Genomic DNA, 27,938 nt, shown 5'->3' with positions numbered 1-27,938 from the left:
GACTTGCTTGATGAACAGAGAGTCAGAAGAAAGGTAGTTAAGCAAAGATTTGCATTGTTTCATAGCAGTAGTCCAAGGGAATAGCCTCATACTAAGAATAATTTCATCTGTGGAGCCAAACAATACCACAAATGTTGGTTATGGCCCCGTGAGTCTATCTTTATCCCAAGATGAACTCATCAATGGGCCTGGAATTTCCCCAATCGCTTGGCAAAAGCTCCTTCCTTTCATGGGCAGTGACTGGCCAACATCTTGTGTTATGACTCTGGTTTTCTAGGCTACCATGAGGACCAACCCATCTTTGGAAGGGAAGATTTTTTTCTTTGGGTGAATTAATACATGGATTAGCTTATAGTCTCTTCTTGTTGGTCTAGGAGTTGTTTTGCATCTTTAAGGTAAGTTTAATGCTAATTATATTAAGAACATATTGTGATCTAGACATCTACCTAAGAACTTTATTTATAGATTATATGAATTAACTCCATATAGCAACTGAGTGAGGTAGGCATACTAATATCCTAGTACCAACAAGGAAATGAGGGCAGAGAGAAGATACTCAAAGTCTCGCAGCTCATACATGTCAGAACCTTGTTTTGCCTGAATTTGCTTTAGACTGACTTCCTAACCACCTTTTCCTATCTCCCTTGCCTCTACACTGATGGTTTTTGACTTGAACAATCATCAGGCTTACATGGAAGATTCCTTAAAGCACAGATTGCTGGGCTCCACCCCTAGAGTTTATGATTCAGTAGGTTTGGGGTGGGGCCTGAGAGTCTGCATTTTTTTTAACATGTTCCCAGGTGCTGTTGATGCTGCTGATCCAGTGACCATGCTTTGAAAACATTTTTTGGGTGGGACTAGTAATATCTCTTTTTTGGAGTAGTTTACTTCCTCCTATTCATTCTCTAAATACAAATGCACTAATCTTTCTAATTCTATTTGGAAATATTTATTGAATGTCAGACATTGTGCTAGGCACAGAGGGTGAAATAATGAGCAATAGCTTGAAGTGGGGCATTTGCCTTGAACAATTTCTTTCCTTGGCTGTCCACCATGTAATGTTGTTCATGGTCTCCTTTCTGTGAGTGTAAGATATGGAAGCAATATAACTAAAGTTCTACTCCTGTAAGCAGCCCACAGAATGGTTGAAGTACCTCTATGCTTGTTGATTTGCTCTTCGTAATGGCTTGGTGGAAAAATTTAAATTATAGCTTGTTCTTCATTCTAAGATGTCAGAGTGAACTGATGGATTTTAGGTAAGCAGGAATATGGGAGAAGAAGATATTCTTCTCATTCTTCTCATTTTGTAGGACTACAAAATAATTTTTTTCATCCTTAGAAAGGTGGGACATCAGGAATGATTTTGAAATGTCACAAAGTCCTGCCCCCCTCCTGTGAAAGTCTATCTGTTATTGCTCTGTCCCTACCCCCAGGTCCAGTCCCAGCAAGAGTGATGATCAAGCTGTTTGGGGCTTAGCCCAGAAAAATTCTCACCACTACCAGTCATAATTATGTTTGTCTCTCCTCCCTTCTTCCTCTTCTCTTAAAGGTGTGAAGTCTCTTTTTTGGGTGGGCAGAAAAAGTCTAAAATTTAGCTAGTCTGAAACTTTGGTTGTGTAATTCCTTGTTATTATAGAATAAATTCCATTCTAATCAAGGAAGTTGGAATTAAAATAGAAAACCCTGTCTCTCCTCATGGCACTTTGAATTCTGTCTTCAAAACATGGCCTTCTTTCTCAGGCTGATGTAATAGCTCATGTATCTTCAAGATGGCAAAGTAGAGTTCATGGGGGGCAGGCTGTAGCAGTTATTTTGTTTTTTGTTTGTTGTTTTGTTTTTGGAAGTGGTTGTTTTCATTTGGGGCGCTTGATTTTTATCCCAGGGTCAACAGAAAACTATGGAAGACTGTAAACTGGGGCAAGGCAATGGGTGAGGTATGTATGTCTGAGCCACCTTTTGGGTTGCTATGTGGAGAAGAACTGGAGGGATCTGGAGGCAGGAAGACCAATGAGAAGGCAAGTGCAGTGGTTTGCAGTGATCCTGAGGAGAAAGGATGGTGATCTGGATAAGAGATACGGATGACAGGATGAGAAAGTATAAGGATTCTTGAGATAATTTATGGTACTATATGTAGTTTAAGGAACTTTACCTGAGGAGAGATAGGGAGACATGAAGGATGGCACTAAGATATTTGGTGTTAAGCAACAGATTGGATGCTGAAGCCTTTACTTGAGAGCCAATACTGGGGAGGTTGGAGGTGAACGTAATGCATCCAATATGACCATTGGTGAGTTGACGTGCTTTGAGACATTAATTCAACTGGAATGACCAATAAGTAATTAATAATCACATTACTCTGAGTGTGAAATCCTTCCAGTAGCTCACTTTTGTCAAGGGTACAAATTCCAAATTTCTTAGCAAGACTTACAATTTACCCTTTTGGGTTTCATTTCTGACACCTATCTCAGCCACATTGCCCAGACCAAAGTCAATTTTAGCTTGCTCGCTGGAGTCTCAGGGACCCTGTGTCAACTGTTCTATCAGGATCTATTTTCTTATCTTTTTCTTGCACTGAACAAAGAGTGAGGGCCAGATAGCTGGTTGGTGCTGGGATAAAATGGTGAGCAAAAGATGACCTCGACCATGCACTGGTGGACGAGGGTTCTGTAGGAGCTAGACAGTAATCCAATAATTACAAATTTCTAAATTAAGTTAAATTAAAAAATAAATTGCAAATGATATCAGAGGTGCTAATGGAAGGTACCTAGTAAGGATAAGGGCCTATAACGGGGTTTTGATGTAGGGAAGCCTGAGAAAGTGAAGATAGAATTGATTCACAGAGGGAGGAAAGTGTTCCAGCTGAGAAAACACCCTATGAAGGGGTAAAACTTGACACATTGTGGGGAACTAGAGAAGTACACACTTTCCCTAAAGCACTTAGGCCAGGATTGCGGTTTATTCGGGGAAGTGGAGAGGAAAAGGAAAAAAGGAAAAACCAAACCACAAAACAAGCCAAACAAACAAAAAAGCTCTTGGCTGCTTTGTCCCGTAGCAGCCGCCGTCCGATCTCAGGCAGCCGCGACCTCGTCGCACTGACTACTGGGAATTGTAGTCTTGACCTTAGCGGGCAGACATGGCGGCCTCCGTTGCAGGGGCCTGCGGGGCCTCAATGGACGCGTCTCGAAGTTTCCGAGCTGCCAGGGCGCTGCTTCCTGCGCTAGCCTCCGTCGCCTGGCGTAAGTGGAGCGGGGCTTGCAAACCGGGGGGAAGAAGGAGCTCGGGGCCAGGCTCGAAGGAGGCAAGCCCAGAAGTCAGGGGCAACCCTCGTGGGACCGCGAGTTGGGGGAGATTGCAAGGGCCGCGGGAAGTCAGGGCGACTTCTGTTGACCTCTGTCATCCGCTGCTGCAGGGGCCCGCGTGGGTCCGGGCCGACAGCAGAGCACCGGACCTTCAGTGCCCGGCACATTCAAGCCGCCGCCGAAGCCGGTCATTGTGGACAAGCGCGGTCCCACTCGTCAGGAAAGGAGGTGAGGCCCGGGCCTGGGCGCGGCTCCCGCTTTTTGCGTCTGTGCACTCGCGAACCTGCCTTTACTGTGGAGATCTCGGCTCTAAAGCTGAGCTGGAACCCCCACTGCACGATCTTGTGTGCAGGATTCATGAGCTCCTGTGCAAAGCTCAACCACCTCCCCCCTTTTCCCAAGCTAGCTTTGAACTTTATCTGCAGCCTCATGAAATCAGAACTTCAAACAGGGGGTTCCCCGATTTGAAGCTCTTTGCTCGGCATTTAGCTTGTACCGAGAATTTTTCTCTGAAGCATATAGTGTTTTACTTGTTTGAGGAGCTGATCATTCCTTGCCTCGGTGGAAATGGACTGGCCAGAACTCCGCTTGTTTTCCTTTCCAAACTCACGTGTTTTAAGTTTCCTGAAAATGCTATACAGTAATTAAGATTTTCGGCCAATGTCTGTCTTAACTTTGCTTTTAAAAACTGTGCTTCAGGGGCTTCTGGGTGGCTCAGTCCGTGAAGCGGCGGACTCTTGATTTCCCACTCAGGTCATGATCCAAGGTTGATGAGATCCAGACTGGCCTCGGGTTCTGAGCTGACACCTTGGAGCCTGCTTGGGATTCACTCTCTTCCTTTCTCTGCCTCTTCCCTGCTTGAGGGCATGCTCGCGCGCGCTCTCTCTCTCTCTCTCTCAAAAATAAGTAAGCAAACTTAAAAAACAAACAAAAGAGCCCAGGGTGCTTAAAAGACTGGTTCAAAATGAACGGTGGTAACTTTGGAGGTATCTGTAAGTTTAGATGACCTGGGATTTGCAAAAAGTCTGTGTAGAATGATACAACAACCGTATTAAAAAGCCAGTTTTAGCAGGAAAAACCTGGTGTGATTTTGGCTCTTCCTTGGTGATTGGATTATCTCTGCATGCGTATGTGTGTGTTTAACATTGCAAATATCCTGTTCTAAGTTGAAGTAACATTGAATTTACCGAAGCTAGAGATTCAGAAAAGATTTCCTTATTACAGCTTTTTTTTTTTAAGTTGAGAAGGGAATGTCTCTCTTAAATGGCAAAACATAATATAATTCAGTTAAATGGGAATGTAAGTAGTCTAACTACTTTGGGAAACAGACAAAATTTAGTAATTTTGAGGTTGTGTATACCTTTCCACCTAGTCGGTAGGTACACCACTTAAAGTAATATGTACAAGGAGGCATGTACAGTAATTAACACAAAAGGTATTTGTAACAAACAAAAATGTAGAAGTAGCCTAGATACCCATCAGTAGGTGAATAGGCAAATGTATTTATATTATGGAGTATTATATGGCAGTGAAAAATAAACGAACTGGAGCTAACATGGATAAACTTCACAAATATGTGTGGAGAAAAAACAACCTGCAGAAGAATTGATAATAGTATATACCATTTTAATATTGCTGAGACATGCATATGTAAAATATAAAATCTGTGTGTACATGTTACATACATACATGCATATTGTAAAGTATAAAATGTGCAGGAGAAATTCTTCACAGAGCAGTCAGACTTAGCTTTCCCAATAGCTGTACAAGCCGACATTACATACCTCCCGATGCAATAGAATAAGATGATCGCCTCTATAATATTTTACCCAAAATGTTTAACCTTGTAAGCATGTGGAAACAATAAATCCAGAATCCAGAGATGGCATATGAGACCATAGGCTTTGGCTTTTCAGAAAAGTCAGTGTTATAAAAATACAAAGATGGGGAACAGTAACTGTTTAAGAGAGAAAAGAGAGTCATACCCGGATATAATGTGTGAAGCTTGATGGTAGCTTGAATTGGGCAACAAAAGACCTTTTCCAGCACAGTTAGATACTATTAGTCAGATATGTTTAAATACAAACTATATATTAGATTTTATTATCGAATTAATGCAGAAGTTCTTAGGTGTCATAAAGGTATTGTGAAAAATGTAGCAGAAAGTCCCTATTCTTAGAAGCTTTCTAAAGTATTCCTAGATGAAATACCTTGCTATTTGACACTTTCAAATAGTTCAGGAAAAAAATTACATGTATATATAAAGCAAATATGTCAAAACGTTGGCAGTTGGTGAAATGAGATGAAGTAAATACGGGGGCTCATTGGATTACCATTTCAACTTTTTGGTAGGCTTAAAAAGTTTCAAGAGTAGGAAATGAGTGTTGTACATCATCATATAAAAAGATGTGACTGCTGATTGACCCGTGGGCTGAACCCCACCTCCTTACCCTGTCCTGTCCTTGAATTTTGGGCTCTGCGTGCCTTTGCTGCTCCCAAAGGCTGCTCCAAGGACATAGCCTTGAGATGATGTGCTATTGAAAATACCTCCATGGTGTATGTGACTGAGACCACGTAGGGCCTCTTTGTAAATTTTTAAGATTTGGTGTCTTACTGCCACCCAGGATAAGCCTGTATGTGAGTAATCCTTTGCTGTTACTGAAACTGTCACCTACCCATGCAGAGTGGCCTGCCTCTTTCTTCAGTCTCTCCTTGTCCTTCGAGTATGGGGCCCAGTTTTAGAGTGCACCTGGGAAGCTCCTGAGACACGGTGAATCAACAAAAGAAAGGAACTCACAGGAATAATCATCACTAAATTTAATGAATTACCCCATAGGAATTAACTGTGGAGGAGGGAGGGATGCACTGGGGCTTCAAATATATTGATAATTTATTTCTTAGGATGGGTGATAAGGACATGGTTTTTCACTGTAATGTCATTTATGCTTTTAAAGAGGTTAGCTTAGGGGCACCTGGGTGGCTCAGTCAAACATCTGACTCTTGATCTTAGCTCAGGTCTTCATCTCAGGGTCATGAGTTCAAACCCTGCCTTGGGCTCTGTGCTGGATGTGAAGCCTACTTAAAATAGAAAGAAAAGAAGGAAAGTAAGGAGAGAGGAAGGAAGAAGTTAGAGAAGTTAAAGAGGAGAAGAGGGAGATTATTTTTATTTTTAAGATTGGTTTTGTAGTTAATGATTTATGTTTATATTTTTCCAGTGTAATTTATTTTAACACACACCACTCAGTGTTAGGCTTGTGGTTTATGGCTAGAGGCTTTGTAGTCCTACAGACATGTCTACGTTTAAATCTTGACTTGATAAGTTTATAGCTAAGATAACAGTAGGTCAGTTGTTTACCTTCTCCAAGCTACATTTTCATCTGTGAAAAGAAGATGATGATAGCACACTGGCCTGATTGTTGTAAGGATTAATTCATACTCTCAGTGTGTCATAAACCTTTAAAAGAATACGAGGTGAGTACTCAGGAATTGTTAACTATTTTCATGAGCATCAACAGCAATTTTAAAAGTAAATAACATTTCTTAGAGAAGTAAGAATAAAACATGTCAACATCATAATCTTTCTTTCTTTTTTTTTTTTGGTAAAGTAACAGTTTCTCTTTTAAGTTTGCCTTTAATTTTTTTTTAATTTATATTCTCTACAGGTTCTTGAGTCCTGAGTTGATTCCTCCAAGGGGAAGAACAAATCCTCTGAAATTTCAGATAGAAAGAAAAGATATGTTAGAGAGGAGAAAAATACTCCATATTCCAGAGTTCTACGTTGGTCAGTAAGAGCTGCATGCTTTCATTATTGGTGGTGGGAGGGCTTAGTGTTCTTCACATCGGGGAGAGTGGTTTTCACAGATCTGGGTTTTGTCCAAATGAGACGCTTCTTCCTAATATGTTAAAATATTTAGGAAGTTAGGAGGTTACCTAGAAATGTTGTTTGTGTGTTTCTGCAAGTCATGTGAAAGTTCACTTCTCTTTTGAATTTGTAGGAAGCATACTTCGTGTTACTACAGCCGACCTGTATGCCAGCGGAAAGACCAGCCAGTTTCTAGGGATCTGTATCCAGAGATCAGGAGCGGGCCTTGGAGCTACATTTATCCTCAGGAATACTATCGAAGGACAAGGTAGCTTCCATTTCGTTAGTTTGATTTTCTGGAAAACGGTATCTCAGGATTCCGTTTTGTGTTCTGCATCCCCGGAGAAAACATCGGGAACTCGAAAGGGCCTCAGAGGACTGCTGTGGGTCGTGTGGCCCAAGCCTGGGATGAGGGTGGAGGCTGCTGAGTCAGCAGCCAGGTTGGTGCTTTTCCCTGAGGGCTCCTTTCATCACAAGGCGACACCTGTCAGATTTCCTGACCTCTGGCAGCATCACAGAAGGAGACAAGTGACTGGAAACAGTGTGGGGAATGTTCATGGTAGGAGTCGGTAACTGTGAGAACATTAAGATAAACATAATCGACGTCTGTGCGAGTCACCTTTTCTTAAAGTGAATGCCCCCGTTGTGCTTTATAGTATGATAGTCACCACAGTAATCATTGCTTGATAAGAATTAGAGGAGTTTGTTTTTTTCTTTTTTTTTTTTTAGCTTTTTTAAAATAATTTATTTACTTTTGAGACAGAGAGAGATAGAGCATGAGTGGGGGAGGGGCAGAGGGAGAGAGAGAGAGAGAGAGACAGAATCCGAAACAGGCTCCAGGCTCTGAGCTGTTAGCACAGGGCCCAAAGTGGGGCTCGAACCCATGAACTGTGAGATCATGACCTGAACCGAAGTCAGATGCTCAACTGACTGAGCCACCCAGGTGCCCCTAGAGGAGTTTTTAAAAAGGCGAAACTTGTTTGTTATGCCTAATAAGACAGAGGCCCAAGTGGCCAAATTCTGGAATGATTATGAATCAAAATGGCAGAAGAGTAAAATTTTCTTTTTTCTTTTTTAAAAAGATATATATTTATTTTTGAGAGAGAGAGCACCTGAGCAGGGGAGAGGTAGAGAGGGGGGGCAGAGGATCTGAAGGGCTCTGTGCTGACAGCAGAGAGCCCGATGCGGGGCTCACCCTGCAGTGACCTGTGGTGCTGTGCACATAGGATCTCAGCAGCACTACCAGTTGCAGAAATGTGTGCCTTCGGTCAGGTCATGTGCTTAGAAGCCGTGTAATAGACATGTTCATAGGACCCTGGTTTGATATTCTTTCTTAAAATTGAGATAATAATAGTTTCTGCCTTAAGGTTGTGGTCATTTGTGGGTGATACTGTACATGAAGTACTGAACACTGAATACTCCAAAAATGTTTACTCCCTGTTGCCCTCCTCTAAGGTGCTTTTGACTCTTACAGCCCGTCTCAGCCTTCCCCATTGATACGCCTTTCTTTGGTGGTTTTTCTAGTCCACTGGCTTTAAATACCATCCATATGATGAGAACTCCCAAACTGAAAAAAAATATTAATGTTTATTTATTTTTGAGAGAGAGCACAAGCAGGGGAGGGGCAAAGAGAGACGTAAACAGAATCTGAAGCAGGATCCAGGCTCTGAGCTGTCAGCACAGAGCCTGATGTGGGGTTTGAACCCACAAACTGCAAGATCATGACCTGAACCGAACTCGGACGCTTAACTGACTGAGCCACGCAGCCGCCTTGAGAGCTGACCCTGTCCAGGTTCCGGATTTATACAGACAGCTTCCTCTCTGACATTTCCAGTTGGATGTCTTTAAGAATGTGACAAGTTTAGAATAGGATTGTTTTCCTCACAGTGTGTTCTTCTTGGTTTTTTCTATGTCCATAAGTGGCACCACTGCCTCCGTATTTACTTAAATCAAAAATTTAGGAGTTATTTTTAATTATTCTCTTTCATATATCCAGTCAGTCAAGTTTTTCTGGGCTTAATCTCCCAAAAATACATTCCAGTTTTGTGTGGTTCTCCGTCTCCATGGCCACCACTCGTGCCCATGCCACCCCTGCCTCCTTCCTGGCTGCAGCTCTGCTCTATTCCTGGTTAACTTTCCTGGCCTGCTGACTTACTGTGCTCCAGCCAACAAGACCTTTTTCTGTTTCTGTTTTTTTCCCCTCCAGTATGACAAGTTTGTTAAGACCTCGGGGCCTTTACATTTGCTGTTCTTTCTGCCTGGAGCACTCTTGGCTATTTATAGTGTCAGTATAAATCGTCTCTTCAGAGAGACTTTCCCTGGTTATGCTAATCATACACTATTTATTCTCAGCCACAGTGTTATTACTTTATCTTGATTATATGAAATTACCTTAAATTATGAATTATAAATGAAATTTTGGTTTATCTATTAATTATCATCCTCTAGAATATAAGCTCAATGAGAGGAAAAGAATTTTACTTATTTGAGTTCACTATAGACACAGTCCCTCCTAGATCAGTACCTGGAACAGAATAGGTTTATAGGAAATAATGGATTAAATCCTGGTATTAAATAGTAGATGCTAACGTTGCTCATAGGTATTCGTATTTCTCTTGGGATTATTTCAGGAAACCTGAGAATATACTCTTTCCCTTAGGTGTTTGATGCTACAGAGGATATATCTTCAAGTATTACTTGCAGCATCTTGAGACAGCAAAGCTGTTCCTAGTTTGCTTCATATGGAGAGCCCCAGCATGTTTTTTTTTTTTAATGTTTTATTATTTACTTTTGAGAGAGAGACAAAGTGCAAGAGAGACATAGACAAAGTGGGGGAGTAGCAGTAAGTGAGGGAGACCCAGAATATGAAGCAGGCTGCAGTCTCTGAGCTGTCAGTACAGAGTCTGACGTGGGGCTCAAACCCATGAACCGTGAGATCGTGACCTAAGCCGAAGTTGGACACTTAACCTACTGAGGCCACCCAGGCTCCCCAAGCCCCAGCATGTTTTAAAACGTAGGCCATCCTGGGGCACCTGGGTGGCTCAGTCGTTTGAGTGTCCAGCTCTTGATTTTAGCTTAGGTCATGATCCCAGGGTCATGGTATTGACCCCCGCATTGAGCTCTGTGCTGAGTGTGGAGTCTGCTTAAGGGTTCTTTCTCCCTCTGCCCCTCTCCCTTGCTTGTGCACTTTCTCTCTCTCTAATATAAAAATAATTTTTTTAAAAGAGCTGATACGGATTTTTAAAAAAATAAATAAAACTTACACCATCCTTAGGTAGGACTTCTAAACAAAAGTTAGAACTTAAAAATGGGTTAACTCTTTTTGCATCTTTAATCCTGTTGCCCTTAATGTAGAAGATCAAGTTTCATTTAAGTAGTTGGGAAACAAACAAGAATGTAACAGTGAAGAATTTACTCAAACTTTTTCCTGGTTAATAGTATTAGAAGTCAAGAGTGAGGGAATGGGGTAAATGCATAGGGGCATTAAGGAAGACACGTGTTGGGGTGAACACTGGGTGTTATACGTAGGGGATGAGTCACTGGAATCTACTCCTGAAATCATTATTGCTCTCTATGCTAACTAACTCAGATGTAAATATTAAAAGTTAAAAAAAAAAAAGATGAAGAAAACAGATTCTCAGGATCTAATCCCTCTTCTGATACTAGACCCTAAACAATTTGAACACTGTTGTCATGGCCTCTTAAGATCTTTTTGGACCAGACCAATAAATAAAGGATTGAAAAAAAAATTGTATCAGAAGTGGAGATGTGTGACTGTATTTATAGAAGACATTTTTCTTTAGACTGTCATTCTAACTCAGATTTTTTTCACTTTTAAATCTACATGGACTTTGGTTTATTTCTTTTTCTTTTGATAATCTTCATCTTAAAAATTACAAATTTATGTCACATTTTCTATGTGCAAAACCCTGTGCTAGTTCCATTATGAAATAGTTTTTACTTACATAAGGCATAGGCAGGCATCTGGGTTTAGATGGTAAGAATATGTTTTCTCTTTTCAGGTGTTGAGATTTGCTTTGAACTTTATAATCCTCGAATCCAGGAGATCCAAGTGGTCAAATTAGAGAAACGGCTGGATGACAGTTTGCTATACTTACGAGATGCCCTTCCCGAATATAGTACTTTTGATATGAATATGAAGCCAGTAGTGCAAGAAAATGACCACGAAGTTCCTGTTAATCAGGTATGAGTTGTGTTTGTAGAACTGAAAGTTCTATATAGAATAAGAAAAAGTCACTTTAATGAAAACTTTTAGAAGAATTTTTGCTTGTGACTAAACAACTTAAAATATTTCTTTCTTTTTTTTGTCTTTTTATCACCCGCAGCTGAAAGTAAAAATGAAGCCTAAGCCCTGGTCCAAACGCTGGGAACGCCCAAAATTTAATATTAAAGGAATCAGATTTGATCTCTGTTTGACTGAAGAGCAAATGAAAGAAGCTCAGAAGTGGAGTCAGCCGTGGCTTGAGTTTGATATGATGAGGGAATATGACACTTCAAAAATTGAAGCTGCAATATGGGATGAAATGGAAGCATCGAGAAGGTCCTGATTCTGAGAATCAGTTTGGTTATTTGCAGAAGATGTGCTGACTCCCAGAGGATTTATTTAAAGGCCAATTAATTTTATATATAAAGACGTGGTCACTAAATCAACTAAACATTCATTTGTTTTTGAGTACTGTTGCAAAAAAATAAAATTAGCATGTCAGTTTATTACTTCGGAGTCAAATCGTTACCAAAATCCTCTTCATTGAGCCTGGGGAAGTGGTGGGATGATTCTTTAAGTTTGTGGAATAAATTATAAAAAGCATATGCTATAAAGAGTAATAATAAAGTGAACACTGATGTACCCACTTCAGGGTAAGAGGTGAAATATATAGTAAGATCCAGGAATGTTAAGAAATAGAACATTTACTAGAATTTGAGAAGATTCATATGTGTCTGCAATTGCATTCTTCTCCCCTCCAAGGTACAAGCATTATCCTGACTTTGGTGTTAATGATTCCCTTGTGTCTCATTTGATTTTATTTTTTAATTATTATTATTTATGTTTCATTTATTTCTGAGAGAGAGAGCATGTGCAGGGGAGGGTCAGAGAGAGAGGGAGATACAGAACCTGAAACAGCCTCCAGGCTCTGAACCAGCTGTTAGCACAGAGCCCAATGTGGGGCTTGAACCCACAAACCGCGAGATCATGACCTGAGCCGAAGTCGGACGCTTAACCGACTGAGCCACCCAGGCGCCCCTCGTTTGATTTTATTGATTACATTCTAAAACAACATACCTAGTTTTGGAAACCTGTTAGCAGATTAAAAAAAGGACCACATTGTCATTGTTACATGAAGGCTTCAGGGAGAAGGTAACAGTCTTGCTCGTAGTCTGGCTGCATTTTCCCTGATTGTTTGCAAAAGTCACTTTGAGGTAGTTCATGGCCAAGGTCAGGAGTGAGTCCTGCTTAACAAGGAGGCTCACCACAGGGCACCTGATAATTGATGTCTGGCAGGAATGGGTTGGGGGGAGTAGACTGCTCTAAATCTGGTTTTTAGCTCATTATGAATCAAGCTCCAGCTCACAGGATGGGTCAGAACAGTACTTCTGTAGGACAGTGTGAGTATTCTTGCTCATCCATGTAGCTGAGACTAGAATGGAAATCTGCCATATAATCACATGGTAAAAACCAGCCTGCAGATAATTTGAGGTAGGCTTACCTGATCATGCTGGTCCTCAGGTTGAATTCTGGGTGTGAAGTAGTTTTCCTTCAGAATTTTAAAGATATTGCTATACTGTCTTGTTCCAGTTGCATTGAGAAATCCAAAACTATTTTGATTTCTGTTCTTTGTGACCTGAAAACTTGGAGACGAATCTTGCTCCTCAAGGTAATGAAATTTCATAGTGTCTATATTTATCGGTATTTGATGAATCCTTTCAATATGCTAACTCATGTCTTTTGGTTCCGGGAAACTTACTGTTCATTGACAATTTTCTCTCCCCCGCTTTTCTGTTTTGAGAACAGTTAATGTCACATTGGTTCTCCAGAACTAGGTCTCTTTCCCCCCCTCCCCCAACCTCACCTCTCTTTAATTCAGTCTTCCAACTCTTTGCTCTTATAATTTTAAATCTGAAGATTCCTTGTGATTTCTGAATGTTCCTTTTCTTATATGGTACTTTGTTCTTATTTTATATTCTTGCCTATGGATGTGTTCTCTTAACCATTGAGTACTTTCATGATAGTGTTTGTATTGTTTCGTTGGTTTTTTTTTAAATTATTTTTCTGTAGTATCTGTTTTCTTCAAATTTATGCATGTGTGTGTGTATACATATATCCCCCTAGACACTAAGTAAATTTTCCACATATTGTGCAGAATGTTCTGCAGCTTAAACTTACATGATTTTTCTTGCATTATCTCCTGGTGTCCCAAAGATACAGCTAACCTCTCCAGCTTCCCCCCCCCCCCCCCCCAATTTTAGGCTTTTTCAGGACGTCTGGCTATCCTTGGCTCTCTATTTCTGGTCAAATTGTGGACTGAAAAGCTGGTTAGGAGCCTTGGACTCGTGGGAAGGGTTGTTTTTAGGGTTATCGGGGTGAACTCTTTTTGGGAGTTCCATCCTCCACATATGTGAATGTCTTGGTTTGGTCACATTCTCCAGAGTAGAGGCTTCCAGTCCCCTTCCTGGGTGGTAAGGAAGTGTCTGCCAGCATTGTGGGAATCTGATGGGGGAAGGATGAGATTTCTAGCACTATATGTGCTCATCCATCTTTCCCCTCCCCACCAACGCTGCTGGCCTCAGTCGCGGAAGTCCAGGAAAACCCTCTTTCAGATCGATAGAGAATAAACTTCTGGACTTTTGCTGGTGTGGGGAAGGGCTAGATGAGCCATGGTGAGGAAGAGAGGAAGGGATATTAAGCATATAACCCCCAAATAGTTTTCATTAGGTTCTTCTATTGGCCGCTGTCCTTAACGCCCTGGTGCCGGAGTACTCAGTCTGCCGACTGGACAGTTCTGAGGGTGAATTAGGTGGTTCTCACCTTTCTCCACTGCTGGCTGGATTTGCCTTTCTCAAGCCTGCTCATCAGTCCATTATGCTTTGTCAGAATTGTGTTCTGCTGGTTTCTTGTCCTGCTCTCTCCTGTGGTTTTGTGTCTCATTCATAGGCTTTCCGTGTTTTGTACTGCGCCTCTTGTCCTGTTCTCTCCTTTCTTCTGGATTTCTCCTTTTCCCTGTGGTGTATTTTAATGGTAATTCGGATAATTCATCTGACAAATTAGCCCATGTAGCCATTTTTTCTATAATAGATTTCTTATCCAAAATGAGTTTTAAGATACTAGCCTTGGGGTTCTGAGCATTCAGTGCATCCTTGATCTTTTTCACTAATAGTTGTTGTTACACAACCATCTGACTACTTTTAGAAAGCAGTGGATATCTTGCTGGAAAGCTCAAAAAATTTTTAGCAAGAGTCTTTGATATTTTTCTTCCTTTTTTATTTTTATTTTTTATTTTTTTTGAGAGAGTAGGGAGGAAGGGTGAAGGGAAGTGAGCGAGAGAGAGAGAAAGAGAGAGAATATCTCAAGCAGGCTCCACGATTCAGGGCTCCATCTCATGACCATGAGATTGTGATCTGAAGCTGAAATCAAGAGTTGTGCTTAACTGACTGAGCCATTGAGGAGCTTGATACTTTTTTTCTCATCAACTTGTCAAAGATAATCATTAAAAGCCTGTTCATTTACCTTGGTAAACATACTTCATTCAACCTTGGTAGAGGAGCAGATGAAGGATACATTTCAAAATCTAAAGCTGTGTAAATATGATCAGCTCACAAGTACGTGTGTTCATAACACAATGAGTCCTGTTTTTCACTCTGTAAAATTATCTTTAAAATTCTTGTGAGTTTTCCTCCAGAAACAACACAATCTTAGTATATTTAATGTATATAGGATAAAAATGTGTATTGTAAAATAATAACAAAATTTGCCTTTTAACCATTTTTAAATGTATGATTTGAGTGGCATTAATTACATTCACATGCTGTGTGGCCATCACATGTAGAACTTGTTCCTCACCCCAAACAGAAAGTTATAATCATTGAGTAATAACTCTATTCCTATCTCCTCTCTTCCAGGCTCCTGGTAAATCCCACTCTACTCTTTATTTTATTTATTCATGTTTTACTCTTTTTTAATGTAGCTATTCTAGATACTTCGTTTAAATGGAATCACAAAATATTTGTACTTTGCATTTGGCTTATTTTACTGAATATATTTTCAAGATTCATCCATGTTATAGCATCAGAATTTCATTTCCTTTTGTGGCTAAATAATATTCCATTGTATAATATATTTTATCCATTCATCTCTTGATAAATACTTGGGTTATTTTCACGTTTTGGTTATTGTGAGTAATGCTGCAATGAACACTGACATGCAAGTATCTCTTTGAGTTGCTATTTTCATATTCTCTTTAAATGTATTCCAGGTATGTACCCTGGGATGTAATTGCTGGTACATGTATGTTTAAGTGTGCTTTCCAATTTCTTCTTTAACCCTTTTTCTGGATTTGCCTTGGTGCTATTTGATTCCCACCTATTTATGAATTTTCCTTTCCCTTTTGTCAGAGAGGATACTTTGTATGATTTCAGTCTTTTAAAATTTATGGAAAGTTGTTTTGTAGCTTAACATATGGTCTGTCCTGGAGAGCGTCCCACGTGCGCTTGAGAAAACTAGATTGTGTTGTTGGGTAGTGTGTTTGGTAAATGTCTGTTAGAACTAGTTAATTTATACTGTTCTAGTCTTCTGTTTTCTAATTGATCTTCTAAAGTGTTTTATCCATTTTTGACTGTAGAATATTGAATTTTCTAAAAATTGTAGAACTCTCTAATTTTCCCTTTAATTCTGTCAATGTTTGCTTCATATATTTTGGGGGCTTGTTCAGTGCATAAATTACTATAATTCTATCTTTCTGATGAATTGACTTATCAATATGTAATATACTTTGTTTCTTGCAACAGTTTTTTGCTTATAGTCTATTCTGTCTTACATTACTATAGCCACCTCTGCTCTCATTTGATTACTGTTTCTATAGAGTATCTTTTCTGGGGGACTTGGCTGGCTCCCTTAGAGCATGCGACTATTGAACTCAAGCTTTTGAGTTCAAGCCCCATGTTGGGGGTAGAGTTTATGTTAAAAAATGTACATGCATACACACACACACGTATCTTTGTGTCTTTGGCACGATAGTGAGTTTCTTATAGACGACATAGAGCTGGATCTTATGTTTTGTTTTTTTATCCATTTGATAATCTCTGTCTTTTGTTTGGAGAATTTAATACATTTGCATTTAAGTCAGTAAAAAGAATGGACTTCTGCTATTTTGTTATTTGTTTTCTTTATATTTTATACCCCTTTTGCTTCTTGTTTTCTCCATGACTGCTTTCTTCTGTGTTAAGCTGATTTTTTGGAGTCAACCGATTGGCTTCTTATTTCTTTACCTGTATATTTGTTAAATGTCTCCTTTGTGGTTACCATGAGAATTACATTTAACATTCTAAATTTGTAATAATCTAGTTTGAATTGATACTAACATGACTTCAATAGCATACAGAATCTCTACTATAAAGTTCTTTTCTCCTTTTACATTATTTATGTCACAGATTTCATCTTTATATAGTGTGTGCTCCATAATGGATTTATAATTATTTTGTATGCATTTGTCTGTACTTACCTTTACTGGAGCTCTTTATTTCATCATACAGATTCAAGTTACTGTCTGATGTTCTTTTATTTCTGCTTGAAGGACTCCCTTTAGCATTTCCTGTAGAGCAGCTCTGATTGCAAGGAACTCCCTCAGGTTTCTCCTTCATTCCTCCCTCATTTTTGAAGGACAGTTTTGCTAGATACAGAATTATCGGTTGGTGGTATTATTATTATTTGAGCATGTTAAATATGTCACCCCACAGCATTCTGGCCTCTGGTTTCTGATGAGAATTGGCTGTCACTTTTGTTGAGGATCTTTTGATCTTGAGGAGTAGCGTTTCTCCTTTGCTGCTCTTGAGATTCTCCCTGCCTTTGTTTTTCTACAGTTTTCATTATACTGTCTTGGAGTGGCCCTCTACCTTTATTACACTTGGAATTCACAGAGATTATGGAGTTGCAATTCATGTCTTTGCTCAAATTTTGGATATATTTGGCCATTATTTCTTCAAATCTTCTTTCTGCTCCCTTCTTCTGGGATATCAGAAGTGCATATGCTGGTCTGTTTGCTGGTGTCCCTCCAGTTTATCAGGCTCTATTCACTTTTCTTGTTTCTATTTTCTTTCTAGTCCTCAGACGTGGTCACTGTAATTGTCCTGTTTTCAAGTTTCTGATTCTGTTTTGTTTTGCTCCAATTAGGTGTTAAACTCTACTAGTGAACTTTTAATTTCAATTATTGTACTTTTTAGCCTTAGAATTTGTTTGGTTCCGGGGCGCCTGGGTGGCTTGGTCGGTTAAGCGTCCGACTTTCGCTTAGGTCATGATCTCACGGTTCGTGGGTTCAAGCCCCGCGTCGGGCTCTGTGCTGACTGCCAGCTCAGAGCCTGGAGCCTGTTTCAGTCTGTGACTCCCTCTCTCTCTGACCCTCCCCTGCTCACGCTGTCTCTCTCTCTCTCTCCTAGAAATAAATAAAAAATGTTAAAACATAAAATAAAATAAAAAAAGAAAAAAAAAAGAAATTGGTTCCTTTTGATAATTTCTGTGTATTTATGGATATTCTCATTTTGTTCACATATCCCTTTTCTGATTTCCTTTAATTCCTTGTCCGCAGTTCCCTTTAGTTCTTTGAGCATATTTAAGACAGTTGCTTTAAAGTCTTTGTCATATTAATTCCGATTTCTGTGTTCTCCAGAAATGTTTTCTATTACTTTGTTTTTTTGAATGGCCTTACTTTCCAGTGTCTTTGAATGTCTTTTGACTTTTTTGTTGTTGAAAGCTGGACATTGAAATATTATAATGTGATTCTGGAAATCAGACTTCCCCTCCTTCCCCAGAGTTTCCTTTATGATGATTATTGGACTGTAGTCCATTTGTTTACTGATGTTTCCAAACTGCTTTTGTAGAGATTTGATTCCTTATTGTGTGTGATCACTGAGTCTATTTCTTAACTTGTATTTGGATAATATTTTCTTGAAAGCCAGGAGCTAAAACAAATACCTCTCCCAGTCCTTGCCAATTGTTTCTTCTGGGTTACTCCCTCAACATTTATCCAGGGTTGCAACTAAGCCTAACACCCCAAGTTGAAAACTTAGGGTCCTCTTAGATCTTTTCTTACCGTGCTTCTTGCCTTTGGCATATGTGTGGCTTCCTACATTTCCCTATCTATGCTTTTGAATATCGTAATTTCCCAAAGTAACTCCCTTTCGCCCTCCCCCAGCTTTTTCTCCCAGGCTTTAGGTGATCTGTTGTGTATCTCAATGATAATCTTCTCACCCAGGCCTTTGTGCATTGTTGGTTTGCCTTACACCTATTTTTGAGCAATACCTGCCACTTTCTGGACTGAGTTTGAAGTTAGGCAGAGCAGAGATGAGTGCTCTGCTTCGGTCCTTCTACTCATGGACAGGCTATAATAGATATATACCATAATTTGTGAGTAGTCTGTTCTGTTCCTTCCAGTGACAGGGACCAAGGTCTGACACTGAGAATATAGCTGCCATTTTTAAGACTGCTGCCACATCAAAAGAGCAAACAAAAATGTCACAAAGCTTTCATATCATTATGTTTATTATTTTTTCAGGTTTTATTGAAATATAGTTGACCTATAGCACTGTGTAAGTTTAAGGTATACAGCAAAATGATGGGACTTTCATATATTGCAAAATAATTACAATAAGTTTAGTTAATAATCATCATACATAAAACAAAAAAAATAGAGGGAAAAGGTCCATCCGTATTGTCACAAATGGCAGGAATTCCTTTTTTCTGGCTGAATAATATTCCTGTGTGTGCTTTCCCATTCTGTAGGTTGTTCCTTTTGCTTTGCAGGAGCTTTTTAATTTGATGTAGTCCCACTTACTATTTTTACTTTGTTCCCTGAGCTTTAGGTGTCATATCCAAAAAGTCAGTGCCAAGACCTATGTCAAGAATCTCTTTTCCTGCCTGGGGCATCTGGGTGGCTTAGTCGGTTAAGTGTCCGACTTCGGCTCAGGTCATGATCTCACCGTACATGGGTTCGGGCCCTGCATCGGGCTCTGTGCTGACAGCCAGCTCAGAGCCTGGAGCCTGTTTCAGATTCTGTGTCTCTCTCTCTGACCCTCCCCTGCTCACGCTGTCTCTCTCTCTCTCAGAAATAAATTTAAAAAAAAATCTCCTTTCTTCTTTTCTTCTAGGAGTTTTATGGTTTCCAGTCTTTAAGTCTTTAATTCATTTGAGTTCATTTTTGTGAATGGTGAAAGATAGAGGTCTAGTTTCATTCTTTTATATGTGAATATGCAAATTTTCCACCACCATCTATTGAAAGACTATCTTCATTTAGTATTGGCTGTTTTGTCATGTATTAGTTGCTTGTGTACTCAGGGGTTTACTTCTGGGTTCTCACTTTGGTTCCACTGGTCTGTTTTAAAGCCAGGACCATACTGTTTTGATTGCTATAGCTTTAAAATATAGCTTACAGTCAGGAAGTATGATGCCTCCTACTTTGTTCTCCTTTCTCAGGAATTCCTGGGCTATTTGGTGTCTTTTGTTTTCCATGTAAATTTAGGATTTTTTTTTTCCATAAAAAATGCCATTGGAATCTCAATGGGAATGGTATGTAATCTATAGATGTTTGGGGATAGTATGGGCATTTTAATGATATTAATTCCTCCAATCGATGAAAATGAGATACAGTTCCATTTATTTGTGTCTTTGATTTCTTTCATCAACACTGTATAGTTTTCAGTGTATAGAATTTTCACTTCTTGATTAAGGTTATTAAGTATTTTTATTATTTTTGATGCTATGGTAAATGGGATTGTTTTCTTCATTGATTTTCAGATAATCATTGTTCATGTGTAGAAACACTACTGATTTTTGTATGTTAATTTTATTTCCTGCAACTTCACTGAAGTCATTGGTTAGATCTAAAAGTTTTTTTGTAGAATTATTAGGATTTCATACATATAAAATCATGTCATGTGCAAATAAAGTCAGTTTTACCTCCTTTCCAATCTGATGCCTTTGTTTCTTCCTCTTGCCTGATTGTTCTGGCTAGGACTTCCAGTACTGTGTTGAATAGGAGCTGTGAGAGGGGGCACATTTGTCTTGTTCCTGATCTTAGAGGGAAAGCTTTCAACCTTTCACCATTCAATTTATTAGCTGTTGACTTCCCATAAGTGGTCTTTGCCTTTTGGCACTTTATAAGGTGTCTTAGTATAGCTCTATTCAAATTCAACCTATTTAGGGTCTTTTGGTCTTCCTAGATCTGGATGTTCATTTATCTCTCAAGGTTTTGGAAATTTTCAATGATTATTGCTTTAAATATACAATTGATCTTGAACAACACAGGTTTGTGGGTTGTGGGTCCACTTGTATGTGGATTTTTTTTTCAAAACAATGCCATACTGTAAATGTATTTTCTCTTCCTTAAGATACTCTTAATATTTTCTCTAGCTTAATTGTAAGAATACAGTATATGTATTATATATTAAGTCCATATACAAAATATGTGTTAATCGGCTGTGTTATCTGTAAGGCTTCCAGTCAGTTGTAGGCTATTAAGTAGTTAAGTTTTGGGGGGAGTCAAAAGTTTTATGTAGATTTTCAAGTGCATAGGGGTTGGCACCCCTAACCCCTGCATTTTTAAAGGTCAACTGTACTTTCTATCCCTTTTTCTTTTTGAAATTCCCACAATGATATTGTTTCTTATGATGGTATCCCATAGGCTCCATACTTTCTTCACTTTTTTAAAAAAATATTTTTTATGTTTTATTTATTTTTGAATAAATTGAGAGATAGCGTACGAGCAAGGGAGGGGCATAGAAAGAGGGGGAGACACAGAATCTGAAACAGGCTCCAGGCTCCGAGCTGTCAGCACAGAGCCCGATGTGGGGCTCACAGACCATGAGATCATGACCTGAGCCAAAGTCGGACGCTTAACCGATTGAGCCACCCAGGTGCCCATCTTCACTCTTTTTCATTCGTTTTTCTTTTTGCCCCTCAGTGGATAATTTCAAATGTCCCATCTTCAAAGTCACTGATTCTTTTGCGTGGATGAGTCTGCTTTTGAGGCTTTCTGTTGAATTCTTCAGTCATTGTATTTTTCAGCCCTACGATTCCCATTTGTTTGGCTTTTCTTTTTTGGACTTCTCATTATATTTATGCATTGTTTCCCTAATTTAGTTGTCTGTGTGTTCTTGCAGTTCACTACATTTCTTTAAAAGGATTATTCTTTTTCTGACAGTTCACAGATCTCCATTACTGTATAGTCAGTTGTTAGAGTTTTACTAGTTTACTTTGGGGTGTCTGCTCATCTGACTTTTTGCAACCCTTGACTCCTTTTTTTTTTTTTTTTTTNTTTTTTTTAGTATTTTTACTTATTTCTAGGAGAGAGAGAGAGACAGCATGAGCAGGGGAGGGTCAGAGAGAGAGGGAGTCACAGACCGAAACAGGCTCCAGGCTCTGAGCCGGCAGTCAGCACGGAGCCCGACACGGGGCTCGAACCCACGAACCGCGAGATCATGACCTAAGCGAAAGTCGGACGCTTAACCGACTAAGCCACCCAGGTGCCCCTAACTTTTTACAACCCTTGACTCTTTATGTTGGTATCTACACATTTGAATAAGCAGCCTCTATTCTAGACTTTCTAGGATTGCTTTGGCAGAGAAAGTTCTTCACCAGTCTTCTCAGTTTGGATGTTTAGACTTGTCAGCTTAGTAGCATCCTTGGGCAGGCAGGGCTTGCTGTCAGGGGCTGTTTTGGGGGTGAGGCCACCGCAGGAGCTCTGAGGTGGGTGTGGGATGCTGCTGGCTTATTTCCCTGATCAAGCAAGGCTGTCGGATGGGCCCCGTGGTTGCCTGGGTTCTCTGGTCAGGCTTACTGGGCAGGATGAGGTGCTGTACTCAGCAGTAGGTAGGATTATGGATTAGCCTCCCTGCGCTGGCAGGGCAGCAGAACAGGTCCCGGGTCCCACACTGGAACCTGTTTGGGGATGTACTTCGGGCGAGACTGTGCCCTGAAGTCCCCGGGCAGATGCTGCCAGCCGATCCTGCCAGCATCCCCACTTAAGTGCTGTTGGGCTTCTGGAGGTTTCCTGGTGTTCCAGCCGAGCTTTCTGGGCAGGCGGGACTCAGGGACCACACTCAGCAGTGGGAAGGGCTGTCACCCAGCTTCCCTGCCGTAACAGAGCAGTTGAGCGAGCTCTAGGCAGCCTCCCAGCTGTTCCTGGTTAGTTTTCCCACTCAGATGGGGCCGGGGCTACTCAGCAGTGATTGGGCCTATGATAGGGCATCCCGCCCAGATAAAGCCGGAGATCCAGCTCGCAGCATCCCCTTAGGTGTTCCTAGTCAGGCTTCACAGTTAGGAGCGGCCAGGAGCTACACTCGGCCATGTTTTAAATTTTTCTTCTCCGCCCTGGGCAGAGAAGGGAACCTAGCTTGAAGTCTGGACAAGCCGGCTGCTTGTGGTCTTGACTGAAGCTGACTTGCACCCCAAGTTCTCTGGCTGAATGGTGCCACTGGCTTTGCTCTGAGGCTGATCAACTCTGCCTGCTGTGCTCTCTGCTCAAGCATAACGCCCAGGTGTTCTGACCAGGCTTTTCCTGTGAGGTAAGACTTGGTGGGAACCCCCAGTAAGTGATGAAATGTGCTGGGGGACGCCGGACGCCTATCCTGTGTTCTCTTTTCCCACGGGGGGCCCCACGGGCTGAGGGTAGACCTCTTGTCATGGTGCTGCCTCAGCCTAGAAGAGGGGCAGTGTGGTGAGCGTGGCGACGCTCGCCGTTTGTAATGCAGTCTGTCTCGGTCTGTGTGGTGTGTGCGTGAGGTGTTTCAGCCGCACTTCCGTGTTCTAGGTTTTTTCAGAGGTGCCCATGCATACTTGTTAGCCTATGTTGGTATCTTAGTGACTTCCTGCCTTTTATAAGTTGTCTTTTCATTGACCCCAAGTTTGCTTGATTAATGTAAACATGACTGTTTCCCAGAGTTCTGAAAAAGTTGGTTGTGACCATTCCTGCTTCTCTTTCAATGTTTCCGTGGGAGGACGAGACCTTGAATCTGCCCAGTCCATGATTTTGCTCGTGTATGTGTTGTGTTGAAACCTCTGTTTAGTGTTGCAGTAGAACGATTAATGGTTTAAGAGAAATAACTACCCTGAGTCTTTTGTATAATGCACAGCGTTCAAACTGCCAATGTTCTTCCTATTAGAAAGAGATCTATTTAAATTTTCAGTTTTCAGGGATAAGCTAGTCTATAACCCGTTAGAAGGGCTCCTATGTTCCAGACACTGTGCAAGGCATTTCATGTCTCTTATGGTTCAGAAAACCTTGTGAGACAGGTGCTTCTACTCCATTTTACAAATAAGATCGCTTCGGAGAGGTCAGCAGCTGTTCTGAAGTGGCACAGATGTGAGTTGGTGGCGCTAATGTTCAACCTCACAAGTGCCTGAGGCAGAACTCGGTTTTTTTCTTTTTTGAGGTTTTTTATTTATTTTGAGGTCGGGGGAGGGGCAGAGAGAGGAGGAGACAGAATCCCAAGCAGGCTTCCTACAGTCAGCACCGAGCCTGATACAGGGCTGCGATCCACGAACTGTGATATCATGAACTGAGCTGAAACCAAGAGTTGGACGCTTAACTGACTGAGCCACACGGGCACCCACCCCTGCCCTCCCCACCCAGAACTCTTTTAAAATCAGTTTTTAAAAAAGTCTCCAGGGGCGCCTGGCTAGCTTAGTCAGTGGACCCTGCAACCCTTGATCTTGGGGTTGTGAGTTCGAGCCCCAAGTTGGGTGTAGAGATTACTTAACAATAAAATCTTTAAAAAAAGAAAAATAAAATGTCTTCAGACTATATCAAAATACAAAGGATGGTGAGAGATGTTAGTGTTTTCAAAAGCTTGGGGCGCCTGGGTGGCTTAGTCGGTTAAGCGTCCGACTTTCGCTTAGGTCATGATCTCGCGGTTTGTGGGTTCGAGCCCCGCGTCGGGCTCTGTGCTGACTGCCAGCTCAGAGCCTGGAGCCTGTTTCAGTCTGTGACTCCCTCTCTGTGACCCTCCCGTGTTCACGCTGTCTCTCTCTCTCTCTCCTAGAAATAAATACAACATAAAAAAAAAAAATTCAAAAGCTCTTGATGTGATTCTAATGTACAACTAGTTCTGAGAATCACTGCATTTAACATTTTGCCTCCTATAGAAAGAGCAGAATAGAGGTGAAATTCAAGCAGGTCATTTTGCTTTAAATTAGGCCTCTAACCAAAATGCTCCGGGCATTTTCAGTGAAGGTAGTAGAGTGACCAAATTGTCCTGGTTTGCAGCGGACTTCTCCGGCTTTAGCACCGGAAGCCCTGCACCGGAAGCCCTGCACCGGAAGCCCTGCACCGGAAGCCCTGCACCGGAAGCCCTGCATCTTAAAAACGCCTTAGTCCTCACAGACTGGGATGGGGGGGCCACCCTACCAGGCAGATACTTAAAGAATTTAATGATCTTTAACAGTCATTTATGATTTAAAAATCCTAGAGGTGTTCCTAAAAATTTGAGCACAACAGGGAACTGGTTACCTATGTTTTTCCCTCCTTAGCTTTAAGAAATCTAAACGGGGCACCTGGCTGGCTAAGTGGCTAAAGCACGCACCTGTTGTCCTTGGGCTGTAAGTTCGCGCCCCACGTTAGGTGTAGAGATTACTTAAAAATAAAATCTTATTAAAAAAAAGTCCAAATGTGTCTAGGAACATTATGTGTTTTTCAATGACCAAGCTATCAGTGGTTCTTTCTCACTTTATAGAGCATTTAGTTTGAAGAAGTTTTTAATCTTAAAAAATAAGTTTATTTATTTTGAGAGAGAGAGACAGAGAGATGGAGATGGGAGGGGGATAGAGAGAACCCCAAGTGTGCTCCTCAATGAGAGCATGGAACCCAACTTGGGGCTTGAACTCACAAACCCATAAGATCATGACCTGAGTGAAACCAAGAGTCACTTAAGCAACTGAGCCACCGAGGCGCCCTTTTTTGTTGTTTGTTTTTTTATTTACATCTAAATTAGTTAACATATTGTGCAATAATGATTTCAGGAGTACAATCCAGTGACTCATCCCCTACATAAAACACCCAGTGCTCGTCCCAACAACTGGGATGGGCCCCTTTGCCCATTTAGCCCATGCCCCCACCCAGCACCCCTCTAGCAACCTTCATTTGTTCTCTCCATTTAAGAGTCTCTTCTGTTTTGTCCCCTCCCTGTTTTTAGATTAGTTTTGCTTCCCTTTCCTTACGCTGATCTGTTTTGTATCTTAAATTCTACATGAGTGATGTCATATTAGCCTTTCTCTAATTTCTCTTAGCATGAATACCCTCTAGTTCCATCCATGTAGTTGCAAATGGCACGATTTCATTCTGATTGCTGAATAATACTCCACTGTGTATATGTGTGTGTGTGTATACACACACACACACACACACACACATACATACATATATATATACCACATCTTCTTCATTCATTTGTTGATGGACATTTGGGCTCTTTCCATATTTTGGCTATTTTCGACAGCACTGCTATAAACATTGAGGCCCACGTATCCCTTCGAAGCAGCACATCTGTATCCTTTGGATAAATACCTAGTAGTGCAATTGCTGGGTCATAGGGTAGTTCTGTTTTTATTTTTTTGAGGAACCTCCATACTGTTTTCCAGAGTGGCTGCACCAGTGTGCATTCCCACCGGCAGTGCAAAAGGGTACCTCTTTGTCTGCATCCTCGCCAACATCTGTTGTTGCCCGAGTTGTTAATTTTAGCCATTCTGACTGGTGTGAGGTGGTATCTCAGTGGTTTTGATTTGTATTTCCCTGATGGTGAGTGATGTTGAGCATGTTTTCATGTGTGTGTTAGCCGTCTGGATGTCTTCTGTGGGAAAGTTTCTATTCATGTCTTTTATGCATTTTTTCACTGGATTATTTGTTTTTTGGGTGTTGAGTTTGATAAGTTCTTTATAGATTTTGGATACTAAGCCTTTATCCAATATGCCATTTGCAAATATCTTCTCCCATTCCGTTGGTTGCCTTTAAATTTGCTGATTGTTTCCTTCATTGTGCAGAGGCTTTTTATCCTAATGAAGTCCAAGTAGTTCATTTTTGCTTTTGTTTCCCTTGCCTCTGGAGACATGTTAAGTAAGAAGTTGCTGCAGCCGGCATCAAAGAGGTTTTTGCCTGCTTTCTCCTCTAGGGTTTTGATGGCTTCCTATTTTATGTTTAGGTTTTTCATCCATTTTGAGAATATTTTTGTGTATGGTGCAAGAAACTGGTCCAGGTTCATTTTTCTGCATGTTACTGTCCAGTTTTCCCAGTAACACTTGCTGAAGAGACTGTCTTTATTCCATTAGCTATTCTTTCCTGCTTTGTCAGATTAGTTGGCCATACGTTTGTGGGTCCATTTCTGGGTTCTCTATTCTGTTCCATTGATCTAAGTGTCTGTTTTTGTGCCAGTACCATACTGTCTTGATGATTACAGCTTTATAATACAGCTTGAAGTCTGGGGCTCTCATGCCTCCAGGTTTGGTTTTCTTTTTTCAGGATTGCTTTGGCTATTCAGGGTCTTTTCTGGTTTCACAGAAAATTTTAGGATTGTTTGTTCTAGCTCTGTGAAGAATGCTGGTGTTATTTTGATGGGGATTGCATTGAATATGTAGATTGTTTTGGTTAGTATTGCCATTTTAACAATATTTGTTCTTCCAATCCAGGAGCATGGAATATTTTTCCATTTTTTTGTGTCATCTTCTTTTTCTTTCATAAGCTTTCTATAGTTTTCAGTGTATAGATGTTTCACCTCTTTGGTTAGGTTTATTCTAAGGTATTTAATGGTTTTTGGTGCAATTGTAAATGTGATCAATTCCTTCATTTTTCTTTCTGCTGCTTCACTATTGGTGTATATAGATGCAACCGATTTCTGTGCATTGATTTTATATCCTGCAGGTACCTCTGTTTTTAAGGAATTTTTAAAGGGGCCCCCTAGACCACAAGAAATGCTTAGCACCATTTATTAACCAGTTAGGTCCAAACATTTAAAAATAATACACATACATTTAAAATATTGCATCCTTAAATTATGACTACTAATTGGAATGTGTGTATCTACCACTAAGCAACTTATCAAACCTTTGAATCAAATTGGATGTTACCAGTCACTTTCTGTTCCACAGGGAATTTCACGAGGTACTTGGCTTTTTAATCACAGTGTCAAAAGTTCAGAAATAACAGAAGTAAAACCAGTGAATCACCAAAGTAATAATTAAAAATAGACAGTTTGTAAACTGGGAGTCCTTAAACCAAAACATGGAATGAAGCTCATGTGTGTGTTATTATTCTTTTAAGTTTTATTTATTTCAGTAATCTCTACACTCCATGTGGGGCTCAAACTCACGACACTGAAATCAAAAGTTGTATGTTGTTCTGACTGAGTAGCTGGACGCCCCTCAGTTATATGTTGTTATAAGCAGTTTATATAGTGAGAAAGCAGTAACTGTTTATTCTAAAGTCATTGGCTCTATTAGAATTTTCTTAAATGATAGTGAATTGGTCAGTGGTTACCTCATATCCACCTTGGGAAACAGTTTAAATTTT

At 40.5% G+C, this 27,938-nt stretch overlaps 1 protein-coding gene across 1 annotated transcript; it reads left to right on the top strand.

Annotated features, from left to right (window-relative positions):
* The first annotated feature begins 3,075 nt into the window (after positions 1 to 3,075).
* Positions 3,076 to 12,109, top strand: MRPL19 (mitochondrial ribosomal protein L19). Its single transcript, XM_039240106.1, has 6 exons — positions 3,076 to 3,236; positions 3,410 to 3,527; positions 6,962 to 7,080; positions 7,295 to 7,429; positions 11,184 to 11,365; positions 11,508 to 12,109. Exons 1-6 carry the CDS (start codon positions 3,134 to 3,136, stop codon positions 11,727 to 11,729), a joined length of 879 nt encoding a protein of 292 aa, XP_039096037.1. The 5' UTR covers positions 3,076 to 3,133; the 3' UTR covers positions 11,730 to 12,109.
* The last annotated feature ends 15,829 nt before the right edge of the window (positions 12,110 to 27,938 follow it).

Source organism: Hyaena hyaena, unplaced genomic scaffold (genome assembly GCF_003009895.1).
Source record: "Hyaena hyaena isolate Hyena2069 unplaced genomic scaffold, ASM300989v1 scaffold_168, whole genome shotgun sequence".
NCBI lineage: Eukaryota > Metazoa > Chordata > Mammalia > Carnivora > Hyaenidae > Hyaena > Hyaena hyaena.
Note: the sequence above shows the minus strand (reverse complement) of the source record. Positions and strands in the feature narration are given on the sequence as shown.

Coding starts and splice junctions, on each gene's coding strand:
- MRPL19 (XM_039240106.1), top strand. CDS start 3,134: ATGGCGGCCTCCGTTGCAGGGGCCTGCGGGGCCTCAATGGACGCGTCT. Junction 3,528..6,961: donor CCCACTCGTCAGGAAAGGAG/GTGAGGCCCGGG, acceptor TATTCTCTACAG/GTTCTTGAGTCCTGAGTTGA. Junction 7,430..11,183: donor GAATACTATCGAAGGACAAG/GTAGCTTCCATT, acceptor TTCTCTTTTCAG/GTGTTGAGATTTGCTTTGAA.